Source organism: Mustela lutreola, chromosome X (assembly GCF_030435805.1).
Source record: "Mustela lutreola isolate mMusLut2 chromosome X, mMusLut2.pri, whole genome shotgun sequence".
In the NCBI taxonomy this organism is placed as follows: Eukaryota; Metazoa; Chordata; class Mammalia; order Carnivora; family Mustelidae; genus Mustela; species Mustela lutreola.
In genome coordinates, this window is record NC_081308.1 from 14,702,909 (window position 1) to 14,720,440 (window position 17,532).

Below are 17,532 nucleotides of genomic sequence, written 5' to 3' on the forward strand. Positions count from 1 at the left end.
CCCCACCCCTCACCCCCAGACTCACTCAGCTGATTAGTAGCAGGGTCAGAGTCAGAAATCAGGTCCTTCATTTGGGGTTAGGCCAGCCCCATATCTGCTACTCTCTCAACTCCCATCACGCATCTCTCAGACTGATGTTTCATTTTCCATTATGAGAGAAAGACGGGAATGCATTGATTGGACAGTTCATTTACTTAAAGATCTCCATATCTTGGGCACTTATTTCCAGACATTTTTCCATGTAGCACCATTGCTAGAGGGAAAAGCCAAGGCCAATAGGTTCCCTTAGCAGAGAAATTATTATTGTTGGTCTTTATAGCCTCATTAAACTTAGATAAATTTGGTCATCATTTAAAATTCAAAATTGGGGCTATATTTTCAAAAACATCTGTTTAAGATAGTACTAGAAGAGGAAGAGAAAGTGTGATGAAATTTTACCTTTATTTTAATTTCCAGATGCATTCTTTTTTTTTTTTTTTTAAAGATTTTATTTATTTATTTGACAGACAGAGATCACAAATAGGCAGAGAGGCAGGCAGAGAGAGAGGAGAAGGCAGGCTCAGGAGCCTGATGCGGGACTCGATCCCAGGACCCTGAGATCATGACCTGAGCCGAAGGCAGTGGCTTAACCCACTGAGCCACCCAGGCGCCCCACCAATTCATTTTTTAGCATGCCAGCTGCAACAATTTTGTCCACCCAGAACCTTGAAAGACAAGTCACCCTGAGGAAAATTAGGAAAATAAAATAATCCAAATATATAAAGTCCTTCCATTTTTATTTCCTTATATTTGGAGTAAGATCATATGAAAGCAATAAGATTTAAGTATACAATAGCATTAATTTGCTCTTACTATTATAGTCATTTTATAAATTAAGTGCTGGTGACATAGGACTTTTATTATTCTCATAATCAGAGTCTTTTGTTGTGTATATTTGATTAATTTTGGTTGTGGGATTTCAAGAAAACTAGGGAAAGATATTTCTATATTAAATTCTATCTGGTAATCAAGTTGAATACAAAGAAAACAATTAATGATCAGGGCCTATGAAACACAGATATTTTACCTAGAAATAGTTATCCAAATAGGGCTTTTCATTAATATATTCACTCTTAATTTTTAATTAATGGCTTCATATATTCATATGGTTTCCCTTCATTAGCTGAGTTCCATAAAGCCATGCTTGCATTTTTACTTCCTGTAACTGTCTCATCAAAACAATGTCAACTCACAATTTTTAAATTTTTAGATATTGTTGCTAGAGCATATTCTCTAATATGTGGCTTTAATAATATTTTTAAAAAGATTTTATTTATGTATTTGACAGACAGAGAAAGCAAGTAGGCAGAGAGACAGGCAGAGAGACAAAGGGAAGCAGGCTCCCTGCTGAGCAGAGAGCTGATCCCAGGTGCGGGGCTCCATCCCAGGACCCTGGGATCATGACCCGAGCTGAAGGCAGAGGCTTTAACCCACTGAGCCACCCAGATGCCCCAATTATGTGGCTTTAAATACATGGCTTTAAAAAGCTGTGCATTTAGCAATTAAATTTATTTATCAAGTGTCTGTCATGCATCACGTACTAGGAGAGGCACTGGGGACTTAATGCGAACTGACAGATATTATTGCTGCTGTCCTCCAGATTATAGTGTAAACAATACCAAAAAATTGCTAAGAGCTTGAGTTTGGAGTGAGATAAAGTTAGGTTTGTATTCCAGCTCTGATACTTTTGGTAGCTGGGTAATTTTGCATCAGTTAACTACTCTGAGCCTCCTTTGTAACCTCAGAATGATGAAAATAATACCCATCTCATAGAGCTGTTGTAAGGACTGAATAGGAGAATTCATGTAAACTCTTAATGCAGCGCTTGGCCCTAGAGGAAGCTAAGCACTGCGTACAAGGTAGGCGCCAGCAGGTAATTGGAACATCAGATGCTGTCCGACATCAGATGCCATCCGTCGTAGGAAAGGGGACAAGAAGAGAGCTATGAAAACAAACTGTTGCATCAGTACCATCATAGGGTAAAAACCCAATGCGCTGAGAATACTTGGGAATATATCGGCAGCATGTCAGTTTCAAAGTTCTGTAACGGACTGCGTGTTTTCTTGTTTCCTACTGAATAGTGATTTTTTCATTTGCACTCCAGGTGATTTGCATGGGAAACTGGATGATCTTTTTTTGATCTTCTATAAGGTAAATAATTATTTTGCTAAATAGTGGTGTTTTTTGTTGGGGCGGGGGAGGGCAGTCCTAGGGGAGATAACAATGTTGGCTTTCCTAGGGATATGGACAAATACAGATGTATGTAACAGTTTTTTTCCTAAGAAGCCGAAATATTTGTAGAGGGATGTCTTTTGGCTTTGTGACACATATTTAAACAAAAAATCTTTAAAAAATTTAATCTGCGTCCTTGTTCAGTATTACTGTTATCTATATATCCCCTGGGATTTGCCCATTTATCTTTCTCAGATTGCATTTATGACTTTATCACCTCAGAGATGTCTCAGTGATGCAGGATGGGAAGGAGAGCAATCTGTTTAGCTTTTATTTTGTTGGGAAGTGAGCATGTCACATACTAGTCTTCTCTTCCGAAGCACACTAATTATGCAGGAAGGGAGTGCCCCACTCAGTAAATTCCGAATTGCTCTCTTCTTTACCCTGATTCACCATCGCTGAGCTCAGCGCTATGACTCCTCTTCATTTGTTGGGTTTGGGTTGTGGAGGCCTCAACAGAGGGCACAGAGCAGCATGGCTGGTGTGGGGTTTCTCTGCATCTCTGCAGTAGAATTTGTTTCTGAGCCAGCAGTGACAACCTGAATATTTGCTTTCGGGACAACTGATCCTGAGGTGACCCCTGCCTTCATCTCTTGATGTCTCCTGTTGATCCCTGTGTCGGTCCCCCTGCCCGCCCCCACCCCAGCTAACCCGTTGAATAACTGGGCACAGCATAGGTGTCTCAGGTAGTGGAAAGAAAATATATTCTGATTATTGGGATGGCCAATCATTTTTATTCTTTGGAGACTATGAGAGCTTAAGTGAGCCATGTAACCTCTATGAAACTCAATTTTTTTTTTGGGGGGGGGGCTATAATATTCTTGAACTTTCACCCCACAAAAGGTGGTCTTATGGATAAAATAACAAATATCCAAAAGCATTTTTTAAAGTAATAAATTATAACAGAAATGTGAGGTTTTAATTTCATTCATTTGGAGTAGAAGCTTAGAAGGGAACGGAGTGGGCCAACCCGGGAGCGGATGAACGGAGCTGGCACTTAGGACCTCAGTGGGGACGGCAGGAGACCTAAGGAAGGATCCAGAGCCTGGTAGCTGGAGAACAGGAGCAGAGGAAGTAGGAGGCTGCCCTGGAAGTTAGGTTGGTGCCAGGAAGTCCAGCCAAAGTTTTTCTGGTAGAGAGCTAGCTGATGGTGCTAGAAAGAGAGCAGTTCCTGAGGTCAAGCACAGACTCCAAGCTGAGCAGGGAAGAAAGAGAAGTCAGGATGGGCCAGTCAACTAGGAGAAATGGGATGCCAGGACTGGTGTGCTTTCTGAGTGAGGGGGCAGACAGGCTGAGGCAAGGGCCTTGGGAAGCAGGAAGGGTGCGAAGTTGTCGAGAGAAGTCATAGGAGACGAGTGCGTCCAAGATGGAGTCCAGATTGGAGATGAGGGGGGTCGAGGATGTGGAAAGCAGGTTGTGTTCAGTGAATCTGCCACAGGACTGTGAGGTGAGGAGCAGGGGAAGGAAGGCTAGTCAGAGGTGGTGGGCAGGAAAGGAGGAGGGGCTTTTTGCGGAGGCTGACAAAATGCTGGTTTTGTTTTTTTTTTAAAGATTTTATTTATTTCTTTGGCAGAGACAGATCACAAGTAGGCAGAGAGGCAGGCAGAGAGAGAGGAGGAAGCAGGCTCCCTGCCAAGCAGAGAGCCCAATGCGGGGCTCGATCCCAGGACCCTGAGATCATGACCTGAGCCGAAGGCAGAGGGTTTAACTCACTGAGCCACCCAGGCGCCCCCAAATGCTGGGTTTTTAGTGGCTCTGAGGAGCCTGTGAACCGCCCCCAGCTCCATCCTGTGGGGGAATGAGTCCTGTCCTTCCAGGAGTCCAGCAGCCTTCTTAGGGGAGGCCCAGACTTCCCGAGGGAAATCTTCTGAATGAGTTGAAGACAGAAGAGAGTTTATTTACCATAAAATGGGGATTCTACTGGCCAAATTGGAAAGCTGTGGGAGCAGTGAGAGAACGGACTGGTGAGAGGAAGCTAAGGAGTTACACGGTTCAGGGAGCGAGATTTGTTTACCTCAGTTCATGGCACCATATAAAATGTTGCGAAGTTCAGTCCTGCTGCTGTTGGCAGTGACAGTCAGAGGGAGGAAGAGGGGGCAGGAGGAGATGGGGAACAACCACAAGAGAAAATCCAGCCATTATGTTTTTAGAGGTTTGGGGAGATATATAAAAAGGGAAATAGTTGAGTAAATTAGATGGGAGAAATGGCTTCTGAGGCATTTAGAATTGCAAATTTCTTGAGAGGTAGTTGAAGAGATTAAGATGTGGTGGGGGAAGGGACTTGGGAGTAGACAGACGACAATTGCAACGTGTTTCTTTAATTCTATCGGCAGAGCAGTATGGAACATTTTAAAACTGGAAAGTGCTAACGTAAAGACTGAACAGGAGGAGGTGGGTGGTAAGAGATACCATAAAAAGAATGAAAGGTGAAAATATAGCATTCACATGAAAGCAAGAAGTATTTTGAGAGTTAACCGACGACAGCGTTCCAGAGTGGGGACTGAGAGCCCAGCAGAAGAGTAGGGCACCCTCGTTTGGGAGGGATTTGGGGAGAGGGAGGTGAGAGGGATGTTTGGAAAACATGAATTCGAGTTTTAACATGCGGGAGCGAGAAGCAGCTAAAATGCATCTTGGCTGTGGGATAAAGCACGCGCACCCAAATCTTGAAATTGCCTGGTTTGAAAGGGGAAACTGAGGAACGAGCCACTGATGACAACGGGGTTCCACTCTAAGAAGCTGAAAAGGTGCTGTCCTTAATGGTGTCTAAGAAGGGGAGAAGAACCTGGTGGGCCCATGATGATGGCCAGTCACACGGCTTAGGGGCAGCGAGGGTAGGGAGGGACCGGAGCCGCAGCCCCGGGAAGAAAGGACAGTCACGGGGGGGGGGGGGGGGGGGATATGACTGAGTAAGCGCCTTCACGTGATGATCTCACGCGCCAAAGTCAGCCTTTTTCTGTTTCTTTTTTTTTTTTTTCTGAAGTTTAAATGAGGAACGATAATAGGATCGCAAGGGTACAGTGTGCCCTGAAACCAGGCTGTGCAAACTATTCAGGGAAACAATGTTTCTACCTGAATACAAGGGACTGTGACAGTCCCCTCTCCAGGGGGCCGGCTCCCGTGTCCTGTACTTATCTTCACTTGGCTCTGTGGTCCCAAACCGACACAATTAAGGAGAAAGGGTCTCTGCGTTCTTGAAATCACTGACACAAATCCAGCAACCTTTCCTCGCAGTGTGGGCTCCAGACCCTTGCTCAAAGACCAGGGAACATTCTATCAGGAAAATCCTATCTGACACATTCTTGCTACAAGTGGGGCTGTCTGCTGCCCACCCCGGCAGATCAGGGCCTGTGGGGGGGCAGGGGAGGCAGTTGTGAGAAATGAGGACAATGATGAAAAGTAAAGCTCCCACTGACAGAAGAGATCTAGACCTGTAACCATGAGATAGGAAATATGTGCAGGGAAGAGAGTTCTGTATTTGTGAGAAGTTCGGAGACGATGCGGAGATCAATAAGCCTGCATTGTCAGGAAAGCGTCAAGGGCTGCGGTGCACACTCTGTTAAGAACTGGAGAGAACAAATGGCACATTTTCAAAACCCAGAGTTAAAATGGTTAAAGTAATTTAAAAATGCGTTTTAGCTTTTAAAGGAGTAAGCTTCAGTGATCTGGAAAATTCATCTTAGCAGTACTTACAGTATGAGTATCATTATTGGGTCTTAGGTATAGGAGGACAAAAGAACATGAGGGGGGAAAAAACGGAAGATTAGTTGAGAGAAGCTTAATGGGCCAGGAAAGCACATAAGGGGGAAAGAAAGTGCATCTTACGAACAAAGCAGGAAAAGAGGGAGTGGCCGATTTCTCTCTGTGGCCTCCCAGGGGACTGACAGCAGCTGTCACTTCTGACCTAGGCCCTCTCTCACTGGCTTCAGGAAATGGTAGGGTTTCTGCTCACTGCAAAACTCAATGCATCAACGTGTGTTTTTAATTCCCAATTATGTGCAATGCCCTGTGTGCGGCCCTTCCTCTCGCTTATCCCCAGCAACGCGCGGGAGCAGGGTGTCTCAGCATAAGCCACGGGCTCTCTTGTCTTCTATTTAGAAGCAGCTAGTGGCCGTGATTTCATATATCCTTATTTTATTTATTATTATTTAGTAAAATTATCAACTGATGTTTGTTTTATTTTTTTCTTATTTAATTTCTCACGATGTATTTTATTCACATTCGGATTGAACGTGAACCACAGGGAACAGCGTGGCAAGCTACCACTGGGGATCTTTGGAGCTGTCAATCCCTACATTTTTTTATTGTGCTCGGACTGATTCCTCTCAGTCAGCCCCAAAGAGAAACCAGGAAAACCCCAGGCTTTGAATTAAGGCAGAATTGTTATTCATCTTCCAGTGAGTGCTTTGCCAGGCCATTTCTTCCTTGTCAGGACTGGGCCTGGCCCAGGGCCTGCCAAAGGCATAGCCTGAGAGGGGAAGTTGCAGTGCAGGGTCCCTGAGATGTCTTGTCATATTACTCTCTTCATCCAAGCAGTTGGTTTGGTTTAAGATTTGTATCCTTACAACCAATCACATACAAAAGTTAGTTTGTCCACAAATTGATTCATGTAATACGCTTTTATCTGGTCCTTGCAGTGTTCAAGGCACTATGTGAAAACTGAGAAGATACCAAGGTGAATATGAAGTTCCTTCATTTCACATGTGTTTATTAAACCCCTGTTATGAGTGAGGTACTCTGCTAAGGGTTGGCAAGACAAGTATGACTAAGTTACAGTCCTCAGCCCCAGAGACATCATGGTTAGTGGAAAAGGCCAACTAGTAAGAAGACAAGACAGGTCAGGGTGGGATGTATTAATGATAAAGATAACCCCAAGGCTACAAGGTAGCATGTTGGAGGGGCACCTCACCTCATGGAAGACTTCCTGGAGGAGGCGGCATTTAAGACAACCCGTTCAAAAATTTTAGTCATTTAGTAAGTGCCTAAATCATGAAGGAAAGTTTTGGAGGATCTGAGAAGATTTTATTGTCACACATTTTTTGCAGTGCCCTGTAATAAATAATGGCATTCATACCAATGATTGCTTTTGATTATTTGTGTTGAGATTTTGGTCCCTTTCATATTTGGTTGTCCTTACAATTTGTATCACTTAATACCTTAAGACTAAACTAGATATTTTCAGCTATGGTCCTATTTGGCTTTGAATAGGATGCTTTCTTCATTGGTAATCATGGCAGACCTTTGCTAACAGAGCATCTCGATATCATAAGGCTTCAAACACCATCAAGTGAAGCAATTTACATAGCATTAGTTAAGTTATATTTTTGGATTTTATTTCTGAAAAGGCTAATTTTTATCAGCCACTTTTGCTTAATTAGAATGACCATTCAGAGCCTCAATTAGCCTTGCTAAAATTACAAGACATTTTTTTCCCTCATTGAATGGGAAGCTGGGAGTTTTAGATCAAGTATTGGCAAACTGGTTTGTTAAATGGATGCTGTGAGTGGGGACTTCCTGAAGCTGAAAAAGAGGTGCCCCTGGACAGAAAATATCTAATTAACTCTTAACCCTGACGGTGTCACACCGATGCTGTCCACTGGAAGCCATGCTACCTGGTTTTCCTTTTCTTTCTCTTCCCTACCGTCCTCCACCCTCCATACCCATGCTTTTCTGCTCTAGAAGGTCATTAAATATTTTCTTTTTTCTCTATTGCTGATATGCTGCACGCTGCCCCAATAGTCCATTCTTTTTCTTTGTTGATTAAGGCGGTATGTTGCAGTCAGAACAGACCTCTAAAATTGGGTTTGCAAAAGAGGTAAAAAATAAAGTCATGTGGGGGCGCCTGGGTGGCTCAGTGGGTTAAGCCTCTGCCTTTGGCTCAGGTCATGATCTCAGAGTCCTGGGATCGAGCCCCACGTTAGGCTCTCTGCTCAGCAGGGAGCCTGCTTCCCTCTCTCTCTCTGCCTGCCTTTCTGTCTACTTGTGATCTCTGTCTGTCAAATAAATAAATAAAATCTTTAAAAAAAAAAGAAAAAGGAAATTGAGATAGAGCTCTGCTATAAAGTCACAGGGAGATGTACTATTCAAGTTTTCTACTTTTGAATCAGTTCTCAGTTCTCGTAGTTTTATTTTTAGGGGAAATCCTCCATTTCTCTAGACTATAAAAGTACATTGCCATAGATGTCAATATTATATTGTTTACATATATGTAACTTTTGTCTAGTTCTCTATGTCTTTTTTTCTACCTTTGAATCTTACATATTTTTAAAAGATTTTGTTTGTTTATTTTTAAATTGTAACTTCTTCTCCTGTAAAGATTCCATCTATTTATTTGACACAGAGAGAGATAGTGAAAAAAAAAAACACAAGCAGGGAGAGTGGGAGAGGGAGAAGCAGATTCTCCACTGAGCAGAGAGCCTGCCGTGGGGCTTGATCCCAGGATCCTGGGACCATTACCCAAGCTGAAGGCAGACGCTTAATGACTGAGCCACCCAAGTGCCTGTAAAAGATTTTAGAGTAATCTCTACACCCAGTGTGGGGCTCAAACTCACAACCCCGAGATCAGGAGTCATATGCTATAGTGATGAGCCCGTCAAACACCCTTAATCTTACATATTGTTTTTTCAAAAAAAAAGAATATTTTTTAAAGATTTTTATTTGTTTATTTGAGAGAAAGAGAGAGCATGAGCAGGAGAGAGAGGGACAAGCAGACTCCACGCTGATCTAGGAGCCTGACTCAGGGGCCGGTGATCATGACCTGAGCCAAAGGCAGACACCCAACCGACTGAGCCATCCAGGTGCCCTGTTACATATTTTTAAATTTTCTCTTTTTTCACTTATCCTTAGTCAGGCTCATGATGAGTTTATCAATTTTATTTGTTCTTTCAAAGAATCACCTTTCAGATTTATGTATTTTTTTTCTTTTTTGTTTGCTTTCTATTTCATTAATTTCAGCTTTTATCTTTATTTGATTGACTTTATTGTTCTGTTCCTAATTTCCTCAGATGAATAGTCTTTCATGTGCATCTTCTTTAATAATGAAGGTATTTAAAGCTACACATCTTATCTATTTTTTTTAAAAGATTTATTTATTTACTTGAGAGAGAGAAAGTTGAAGAGGAGCAGAGGGAGAAAATCTCTGGTTGAGGAGATTCCCCTGATCATTGAGATCCTGCCTTGGGGCTCAATCTCATGACTCATGAGATTAAGACCTGAGCTAAAACCAAGTTGGGCACTCAACAGCCTGAGTCACCCAGGTGTCCCCCCTACATCTTTTCTAATTTTAATTTTAATTGAGACTTCTATCGACTTGTAATTTTCCTTTATTTTTCTCTTTGATCTAATGCTTAAGATGACACTTTTTAATTTCCAAGGATCTTAATTAAAGGAGCTAGAATTCTTTGAATCATATTTTTATTATTTAGTTAAAATTTTATTGGATTATAATATGAGAATATATCCTATGAAATGTTTACTATTTTGAATTTATTCAGGATTTCTTTGAAATCAAGTACATAATTGATTTTCATAAAGTTTCCTTGGACATATGAAAAATTAACTGTACTCTTTATAGGATGTAAAGTTCTTCCTATATCTACATATTAAATTAAATTCACTGATTAAATATTCAATTTTCCACATATTTAGTGTCTAATATATCTGTCTAAATATGTATATTATATATTGCTGCATAACAAGTTACCCCAGTACTTAGTGTTTTAAAACTATAAACATTTAGTGTCTCCCAGTTTCTGTGGGTCAGAAATTTGAGTGCAGCTTAGCTAAATGATTCTGGCTTAGGGTCTCTCATACTGTGATAGTCAAACTATTGACCAGGGCTGCAGTCATCTGAAAGGTTGACTGGGCTCAAGGACCCATTTCCAAGATTGCTAACTTATGTGGCTGCAGGGACAGCATTTCAGTTCCTCACTGGTTATTGGCAGAACAGCTACATGGGCTTCTCCACAGGGTGCCTGAGTGTGTTCTCATGACATAGCAGCTGGCTTTCCCCCAAGTGAGTGATGCAAAAGAGAAAGCAGGCAGGAAGTTGTAGTGTCTTTTATGACTTAGTCACCAAAGGTGCACCCTATCACTCCTGCTTTTTTTTTTTCAATTCATTAGAAGCAAATTGCTAATCTAACCCACATTCAAGATGAGGCAAATTAGGCTTCACCTTTTAAAAGGAGTGTCACGGGGCACATGGGTGGCTCAGTCAGTTAAGCAACTGCCTTTGTCTCAGGTCATGATCCTGGCATCCTGGGATTGAGCCCCACATCAGGCTCCCTGCTCAGCAAGGAGCCTGCTTCTTCCTCTCCCTCTGCCCGCCACTTCCCATGCTTGTGTTTTCCCTCTGTCTGTCAAATTAAAAAAAAAAAAAAAAAAAAAAAAACCTTAAAAAAATAACAAAGGGAGTGTCAAGAATTTGTAGACATTATTTTAAACCAGTAATTCAACCTGAATTTTGTATTTGTATTTGTATTTTTAAACAGTTTCTTCTTGCATTTATAGTAGTTAAATATATGCAGCAAAAACTCATTCTTTTGTTTATTGAATACAAGTTCATGGATTGTATCTTCCTCATAAGTATCTTTTATTATGTAATGTTGCTTTGTAATCATGTTTAGCACTTTTAAATTCCACTGTCTTGTATCAATGTATACATTTTGATTTCTCTATTTTGTATTTATCTTGTTTTCAAACTATCTTTACCTATATTTTAATGTGTATTTCTCACAAACAATATATACCTGATTTTTGTATTTTGATATAGTCTAGTGATCTTGGTATTTTAATTGGAGAATTTAACCCATTCACATTTAGTATAACAACAGATATTTTTGAAAATTTTTCTTCTATTTTACTTTGCTTACTATTTACTTCACTATGTTTCATCTTCTCCCTTTTCTTTTTGCTGTTTTGGTGAAGTTTTCTTTGGTGTTTTTACTGTGCTTTTCTATTCAATAGTGGTTATCTTCCCATTCCTGATAAATAATTTGTGTGTATATTTCTCAGGTAGGTATAACTTTATTTTTCCACCATTATCCTCTCTCTCCTCCAATGAGATAAATGTATTTATTTTCATGCTTTCTACATATGTCCCCCATTAGGATGAGACTTGTGGAGAATTTGCTTTTCTTCCCTAACCTCCCCTGCAAATTCTAGTTACTGCTCATGCCATATTTTTATTTCTTGACCATTATTAGGTTTTTCTTCATAGTATGTCTCTTCTATTTTTAGAATCCTTGCTTGGTACTTAAGTGCAAGTTCCATGTTATCACTATTGATTTATATTTATATTTAATTAGATACTGAAGGTTCATTGTTCATTGTGCACATCTATAGTCTATATAATATATTCTTTCCTCTTGGGTCTTTCCCTGGCTCTTACTTCGTTAGAGTATTTTCTTGAGTGTTTTCCTCTATGGGGCACATGGGTGCTACATTCTCTGAATGCAAGCTCCTTGAATGCACGGACTTCGTATTATTTACTTCTGTGTTTCTAGCACCAAAACTGTGTCTAGCACATAACAAGCCATCAATGCATGTTCATTGTTTTTGTGGTATTAGATCACTGCATACTTACATATGTCTTTTTTCTACTCTGATGATCATCTATGTTGTTGCTGATATTTGAACCTTTACACATCTGCAAATATTATTTATCACTCTAAGAAGTTAATGCTGTTCTGTCCAATACAGAATTCTTGGTTTATAGTCCTTTTCTGTCTTTAATTTGTAGATTTATTCTACCATCTTCTACCTCCTACTACTGGACATGTGAAGTCTAATGCCAGGATGATTCTTTTCCCTTTGTTTGTTTTTTTTTTTTTTTTTAAAGATTTTATTTATTTATTTGACAGAGATCACAAGTAGGCAGAGAGGCAGGCAGAGAGGCAGGCAGAGGGAGAGGAGGAAGCAGGCTCCCCGCTGAGCAGAGAGCCCGACGTGGGACTCGATCCCAGGACTCTGAGATCATGACCTGAGCCGAAGGCAGCGGCTTAACCCACTGAGCCACCCAGGCGCCCCGATTCTTTTCCCTTTGTAACTTGCTCTTTCTCTCTAGTAGCTTCTAAGACTCTTACCTGGTAATAGGAATATTTTTTCCCCTATCTATTGTGCATAGGATTCAGGAGCTTTTTAAGACTTCAGGCCGAAGCCCCTTTTTAACCATAGAAATCTCCCTTTCTTTATTATGTAATTATTGCCTCTACTCCATCTGTTCCTTTTTCCTGATTCTGGAATGATTATTAGAATATTAGTTCTCTTGGCTTGATCTCTAATTTCTTACTCATGCCTTGTGATTTCCATAATTTTGCTTTTTAATCTGTATGAGAGATTTTTCATCTGTTTGCTTTTTCATGTCAATAATGTATTTTCTGGGGTGCCTAGGTGCCTCAGTGGGTTAAAGCCTCTGCCTTCAGCTCGGGTCATGAGATTGAGCCCCGCGTTGGGCTCTCTGCTCGGTGGAGAGCCTGTTTCCCCGTCTCTCTCTGCCTGCCTCTTTGCCTACTTGTGATCTCTGTCAAATAAACAAATAAAATATATATTTTTTAAATTTTTTTAAAGATTTTATTTATTTATTTGTCAGGGATAGAGGAAGAGAGAGAGCGAGCGAGCACAGGCAGAGAGGCCTGGAGAGGCAGAGGGAGAAGCAGGCTCCCTGCCGAGCAAGGAGCCCGATGTGGGACTCGATCCCAGGACGCTGGGATCATGATCTGAGCCGAAGGCAGCCATTTAACCAACTGAGCCACCCAGGTGTCCCGATTTTTAAAAAATGTATTCTCCAATCTCTGTTTCTTTTAATTATCTCTAATCTATTGATATTTTAAATTTGGCTGTCACACTTTAAATGGCAAGAATTATTAACTTTTTGTTCTTTATTTTATGGTCCTCTCATTTTTTTTTAAAATAACGTTTTCTTCTGTCCTCCAACAATTCTAGCTCATTAGGGGTTAGTACTTTAGCCGATCTGATTGGTCTGTCTCTCTCTGGTTACTGGATCCCCTTAAGTGCTAGGTTATTCTCATTTTCTATTCTCTGCTTGAGCTAGATTAAGCCTGTCTATAGTTGAAGGCACAATAGTTGCTACTCCTATATCAAGAGTGTGAGAGGAAGTCTCTACATTCCTAGGGATCCCTAAATGCAAGTATTAGGTTTTTTTTTAACTTCAGACATAGAGACGAAGTTCCCTACACTTTTTCTAGTAGGATCTAGCTCCTTCTTCCCCAAACCAGGACCACACTAATGCTCTGAGTCAGGGTTTCCCCTAATCAAGGGGGAAGAAATAAGGTCCAGGTCCCATCAGGTCTAGTTCTTCCATGTTCTCACCCCAAGACATTGTACTGCTTCTCCTATTGTCCCCTCCAGGCCTGGAATCCCAGGAGAACCTATAGCCTCCTTTAACACCCCTCAGATTACTCTGGTTTATTCATCCCAGCCAGCTGAAGGCAAGAGGAAGGAAGAGTTATCAGAGATGCAGAATCCATCCTTTTTTCTTTAAGTTATGATAAGGAATAGCCTATGTTTTTGCAACTGGCTCACACTATTTAAGCCCAATAAATTCATGAAGGTATATGAATTAATGTATAAGAAAATATAAAATAATGCGATCTTAAAATTAGAAATAATATGGAGGTCATAATAAAATGCATCTTCTCATTTGTATGGTGTTGTATGGTTTTCATGCAATTTTATACACACAGCCTCATTCGAGTTCCAGAGTAGCCCTGTATGGTAAGTATGGAAGTTATCATCCCCATTTTACAGATGAGGGAAATATATCTCATAAAGATTAAAGAATTTACCCAAGAACACATGGGTAATAGTGGAGGTGGACTAGCCAGTAAGTCGTCTTATTTCTGGTCCAGGACGCTGTACTGCTGCTTGCTTGCTTGTTTGTTTCCAGTTGTCTTCAGAACATGTTACATTGCATGATGATTTGCGGAATCCCTGAGTTAACATATTGCAATCCATATTATATATATATATATTTAACTAGTTCTACTATATGGGTATGAATAACTTTAAATATATGTAAATACTAGGACAGTGACTATAAGGTGGTAAGATTTTCTTTTGTAGTGTGAAATCTAAAAAAAGAGGAATCTGAAAATAGTTTGAGAAAGATTAATGTAACTAGAATATGTATTTTATTTCCTAAAGGTAACTTTTTTGAAGGGGGACAGACATTTGGACATATGAGCACTTAAAATTTTCTTTTTGTGATGTATTTCTTCAACGTTCAGATTAATTTTACGGTGCAGTAGAAATGCATTTGACCATTTCCCTACCAGGCATGGGTCTGTCATGTTTGTTTTGTCTTGGAGTTTCGTAGTACAGAAGTAAATGCATCAATAGCTGCTATAAAGACCAGACCTCTGTCCTGATCCCAGTTCTTTTTTCCTACTAACGCCGTGTTTAAAAGTATTATCTCGTACTCAGGAGTGAGAATCAAAATATTTAACAACTAATATGGCCCGGCCAGTGAGCACTCACAGTATCTGCCAGCTGTCAACACCTGGTGCAGTTGTATCAGAGCGCACTGCTGATATGTCAGCCCTGCTCACAGTTGCGCGGGACCTTACACTCCGCTGGATATTTTCATATCCATTCTCTTGTTTGATCTGGGGAGGGGGTGGACATAGTGTCATCTCCCTTTTGTACACTCCCTTTTGTGCCATCTCCAAAGAAGTTAAACAGAGGGCCTCTTAGAATGAAAGACTTCCAGCTCTTGGTTCAGTGTTTGTCCTTGGGTGGAAGTTTCCCTCTTTTCCAGGGAGAAAGAAGAGATAAGTTTAGCCATTTTTGATAGGACAAAAATCAGCTCCTTTCAGAGAAAACTCAGAGTATGTAGTGGGTAGAATAAGCAGTCACCATGTCCCCTGGAAGCTTCCTACCCCAAGCTAATGCTTCACTTCCAAAGTCCCTTCCAGGAGATGCCTGACCTAGAAGAGTGGAACTACCTCAAGTTAGTGAGCAGATTTTTCCCAGTGGAGGAAGTGATTCTGCCTCTTTTCTCCATCTTCACAGGGATGTTAAGTACAAAGCCTTATTTTAAAAGTACATTCTTTTAACTGCTTGTTTCCCCCCTCCTCTCCTCCTTCCACAGAATGGTCTCCCCTCAGGGAGCAACTCATATATTTTTAATGGTGATTTTGTAGATCGAGGAAAACATTCCATGGAGATCCTAATGATCCTGTTTGTGAGTTTTCTTGTCTACCCAAATGACCTGCACTTGAACAGAGGGAACCATGAAGATTTTATGATGAATCTGAGGTAACCTAGGCCTTTAGATTTCCTCTTTTGTTTCCCATACTGAAAAATACTGCCAGGTTGAGTTCCTAGCAGAGAGTTACAAGTGAGTGTAGAGAAGTAGGGATGAGCAGAATCTCAAGGGAGACCCTCAAGTCTTACCTCAATTTACTAGCTCAGTCTTCTACTGAGTGAGTATACGTTACTCTGAAGTCTTCTTCCCATATTTTTCTTCTAGTTCTGTCCTTGCTTCTCCCTTCTGTTATGTTCTTTCTCTTCCTCCCATGCCTCCCATCATAGGCCAAATTGTTTCCTGGATGGATGTGTTAGGCCAGTTTTGGAGGTGTGGTAGTTTCTATGAGCAGGCTTAGATGAGATCATTCTGTTGCTACACTTTTGGCTTGCCTCAGATGTTGTCTCAGAAACTAGAGCTGTGTTTTTCACTGATGTGTATATTTTTTTATGACATGGTGATTGCTTCTGGCATAATTGTTCATAAACACATTTGAGAACAGCTGTAATGTTGCATTTCAACTATCTGACTCACTGGCGATTTGAGGAATAAAAATTGGTTAAATAGCTTACCAAATGTTGCTGGAAGACACAGTCGGTGATAAATGTTCCCCTTTCCCTTCTTTCTTCTTCCTTCACCCCTCCTTTACCAGTTTGGTCTAGGGCAGTAGAAGGCATGACGTGTCTCATGCTTTTATTTCTAGGTTTTTGGGTGCCTTGATAAAAGCTCAGCAACTGATGAGTTTTGCCTTTGGGGCAGTTTCACCCCCCGGCTTTGAGTAGAGATTTTCAATTATAATGTTTCAAGTATGGAAACAGATGCTAAGACTATGATGAGAAAAGTCCCAGACTGTTCTCAGAGGTCCTTTATATGGAATGTAGCTCAAAAGGTTTATTTGGGCATGCCACTTATCCTTTCATTTATTCAGTTAGCCAGTCATACTTATCTCATGTCTGTGATGGTTAATGAAAGAGACATGGCCCCTGCCCTCACAGAGTTTACATCTAGCAGGGAAGACTTACATTGAACAGGTTTTTCAAGTGTGATAAGTTTGTAAAGTGGGGACCTAACTTGTCTGGGGGATGGTAGAAGGTTCTCCCGTAGAAGTATGGTATCAGCCTGAAACCTGAGGATGAATTAGGCAATTCAGAGATGAAGAATGATATTCCACACTGAGGCGACAACTTAGGTAGAATATGAGACAAGACTTTTTAGATTTGAAAGAACTTTAGGAGGGTAGGAGCACAGACTGAGGGATAGGATGGTCCCCAACATGGCTGGATCATGCAATGGAATTTAGAACTTTTTTCTAAGGACAACAACAATAATCACAGAAGAGTATCATAAAATTTGTGTTTTAAATGCAGCAGGAAGAAATGTTTGAATGTGGGAGGCCAATTAGGAGGTAGTTGAAGAGATAGATGATAGGTTCTCATGTAGACTAAGGTAGTAGGGATGGAGATACAAAGAAGTGGACAGATTCAAGAGGAGTTTAGGCAATGATGGTTTAAAGTGTGATAATGTGATATGGGGGACTTGAAAGAAGAGAGAATCAAGGATAACCTCCAGGTTTCCGGCTGCACTGTGAGAGTACACTGGCATTGTTCACTGATATTGGGAACATGACAAGAAGAAAAGGTTGAGATGAGAATGAACGGTAAGCTCATTTGGGGGTAAGGTGATTTGAAGTGCTTTTTGGTTAGGTAGTTGCATGTTTGTGTCCAGAGCGCAGACATGCAGTGTGGCCTGCAGCATTGTCTGGCAACATTGGCACATACATAGTACCCAGAGCCCTAGGCCAGGATGAGATTGCCGAGAGAGAGTGAAGGGAGAAGAGGGCCTAGGACAGAATCCGAAGGAATGCCACCGTTCAAGGTGAGGCAGAGAAAAACTTGCAAAGGAGATGTAGAATACCCAGAAAGGTACAAGGAAAACCAAGAGGGTTTATTGTCACAGAATCCAAGAGAAGAAAAGTTTTCCAGGAGGATGATGTAGTCAAC

General features: G+C 40.9%; 1 protein-coding gene across 1 annotated transcript in view; it reads left to right on the top strand.

The window, feature by feature from the left end:
- The window catches only part of PPEF1 (protein phosphatase with EF-hand domain 1), a 112,152-nt gene that overhangs the window by 58,617 nt on the left and 36,003 nt on the right, over window positions 1–17,532 (top strand). Inside the window, exons 10-11 of the mRNA XM_059158383.1 lie at window positions 2,144–2,190; window positions 15,377–15,543. Coding sequence (XP_059014366.1) covers window positions 2,144–2,190; window positions 15,377–15,543 — 214 coding nt within the window. The remainder of the gene's footprint in view (window positions 1–2,143; window positions 2,191–15,376; window positions 15,544–17,532) is intronic.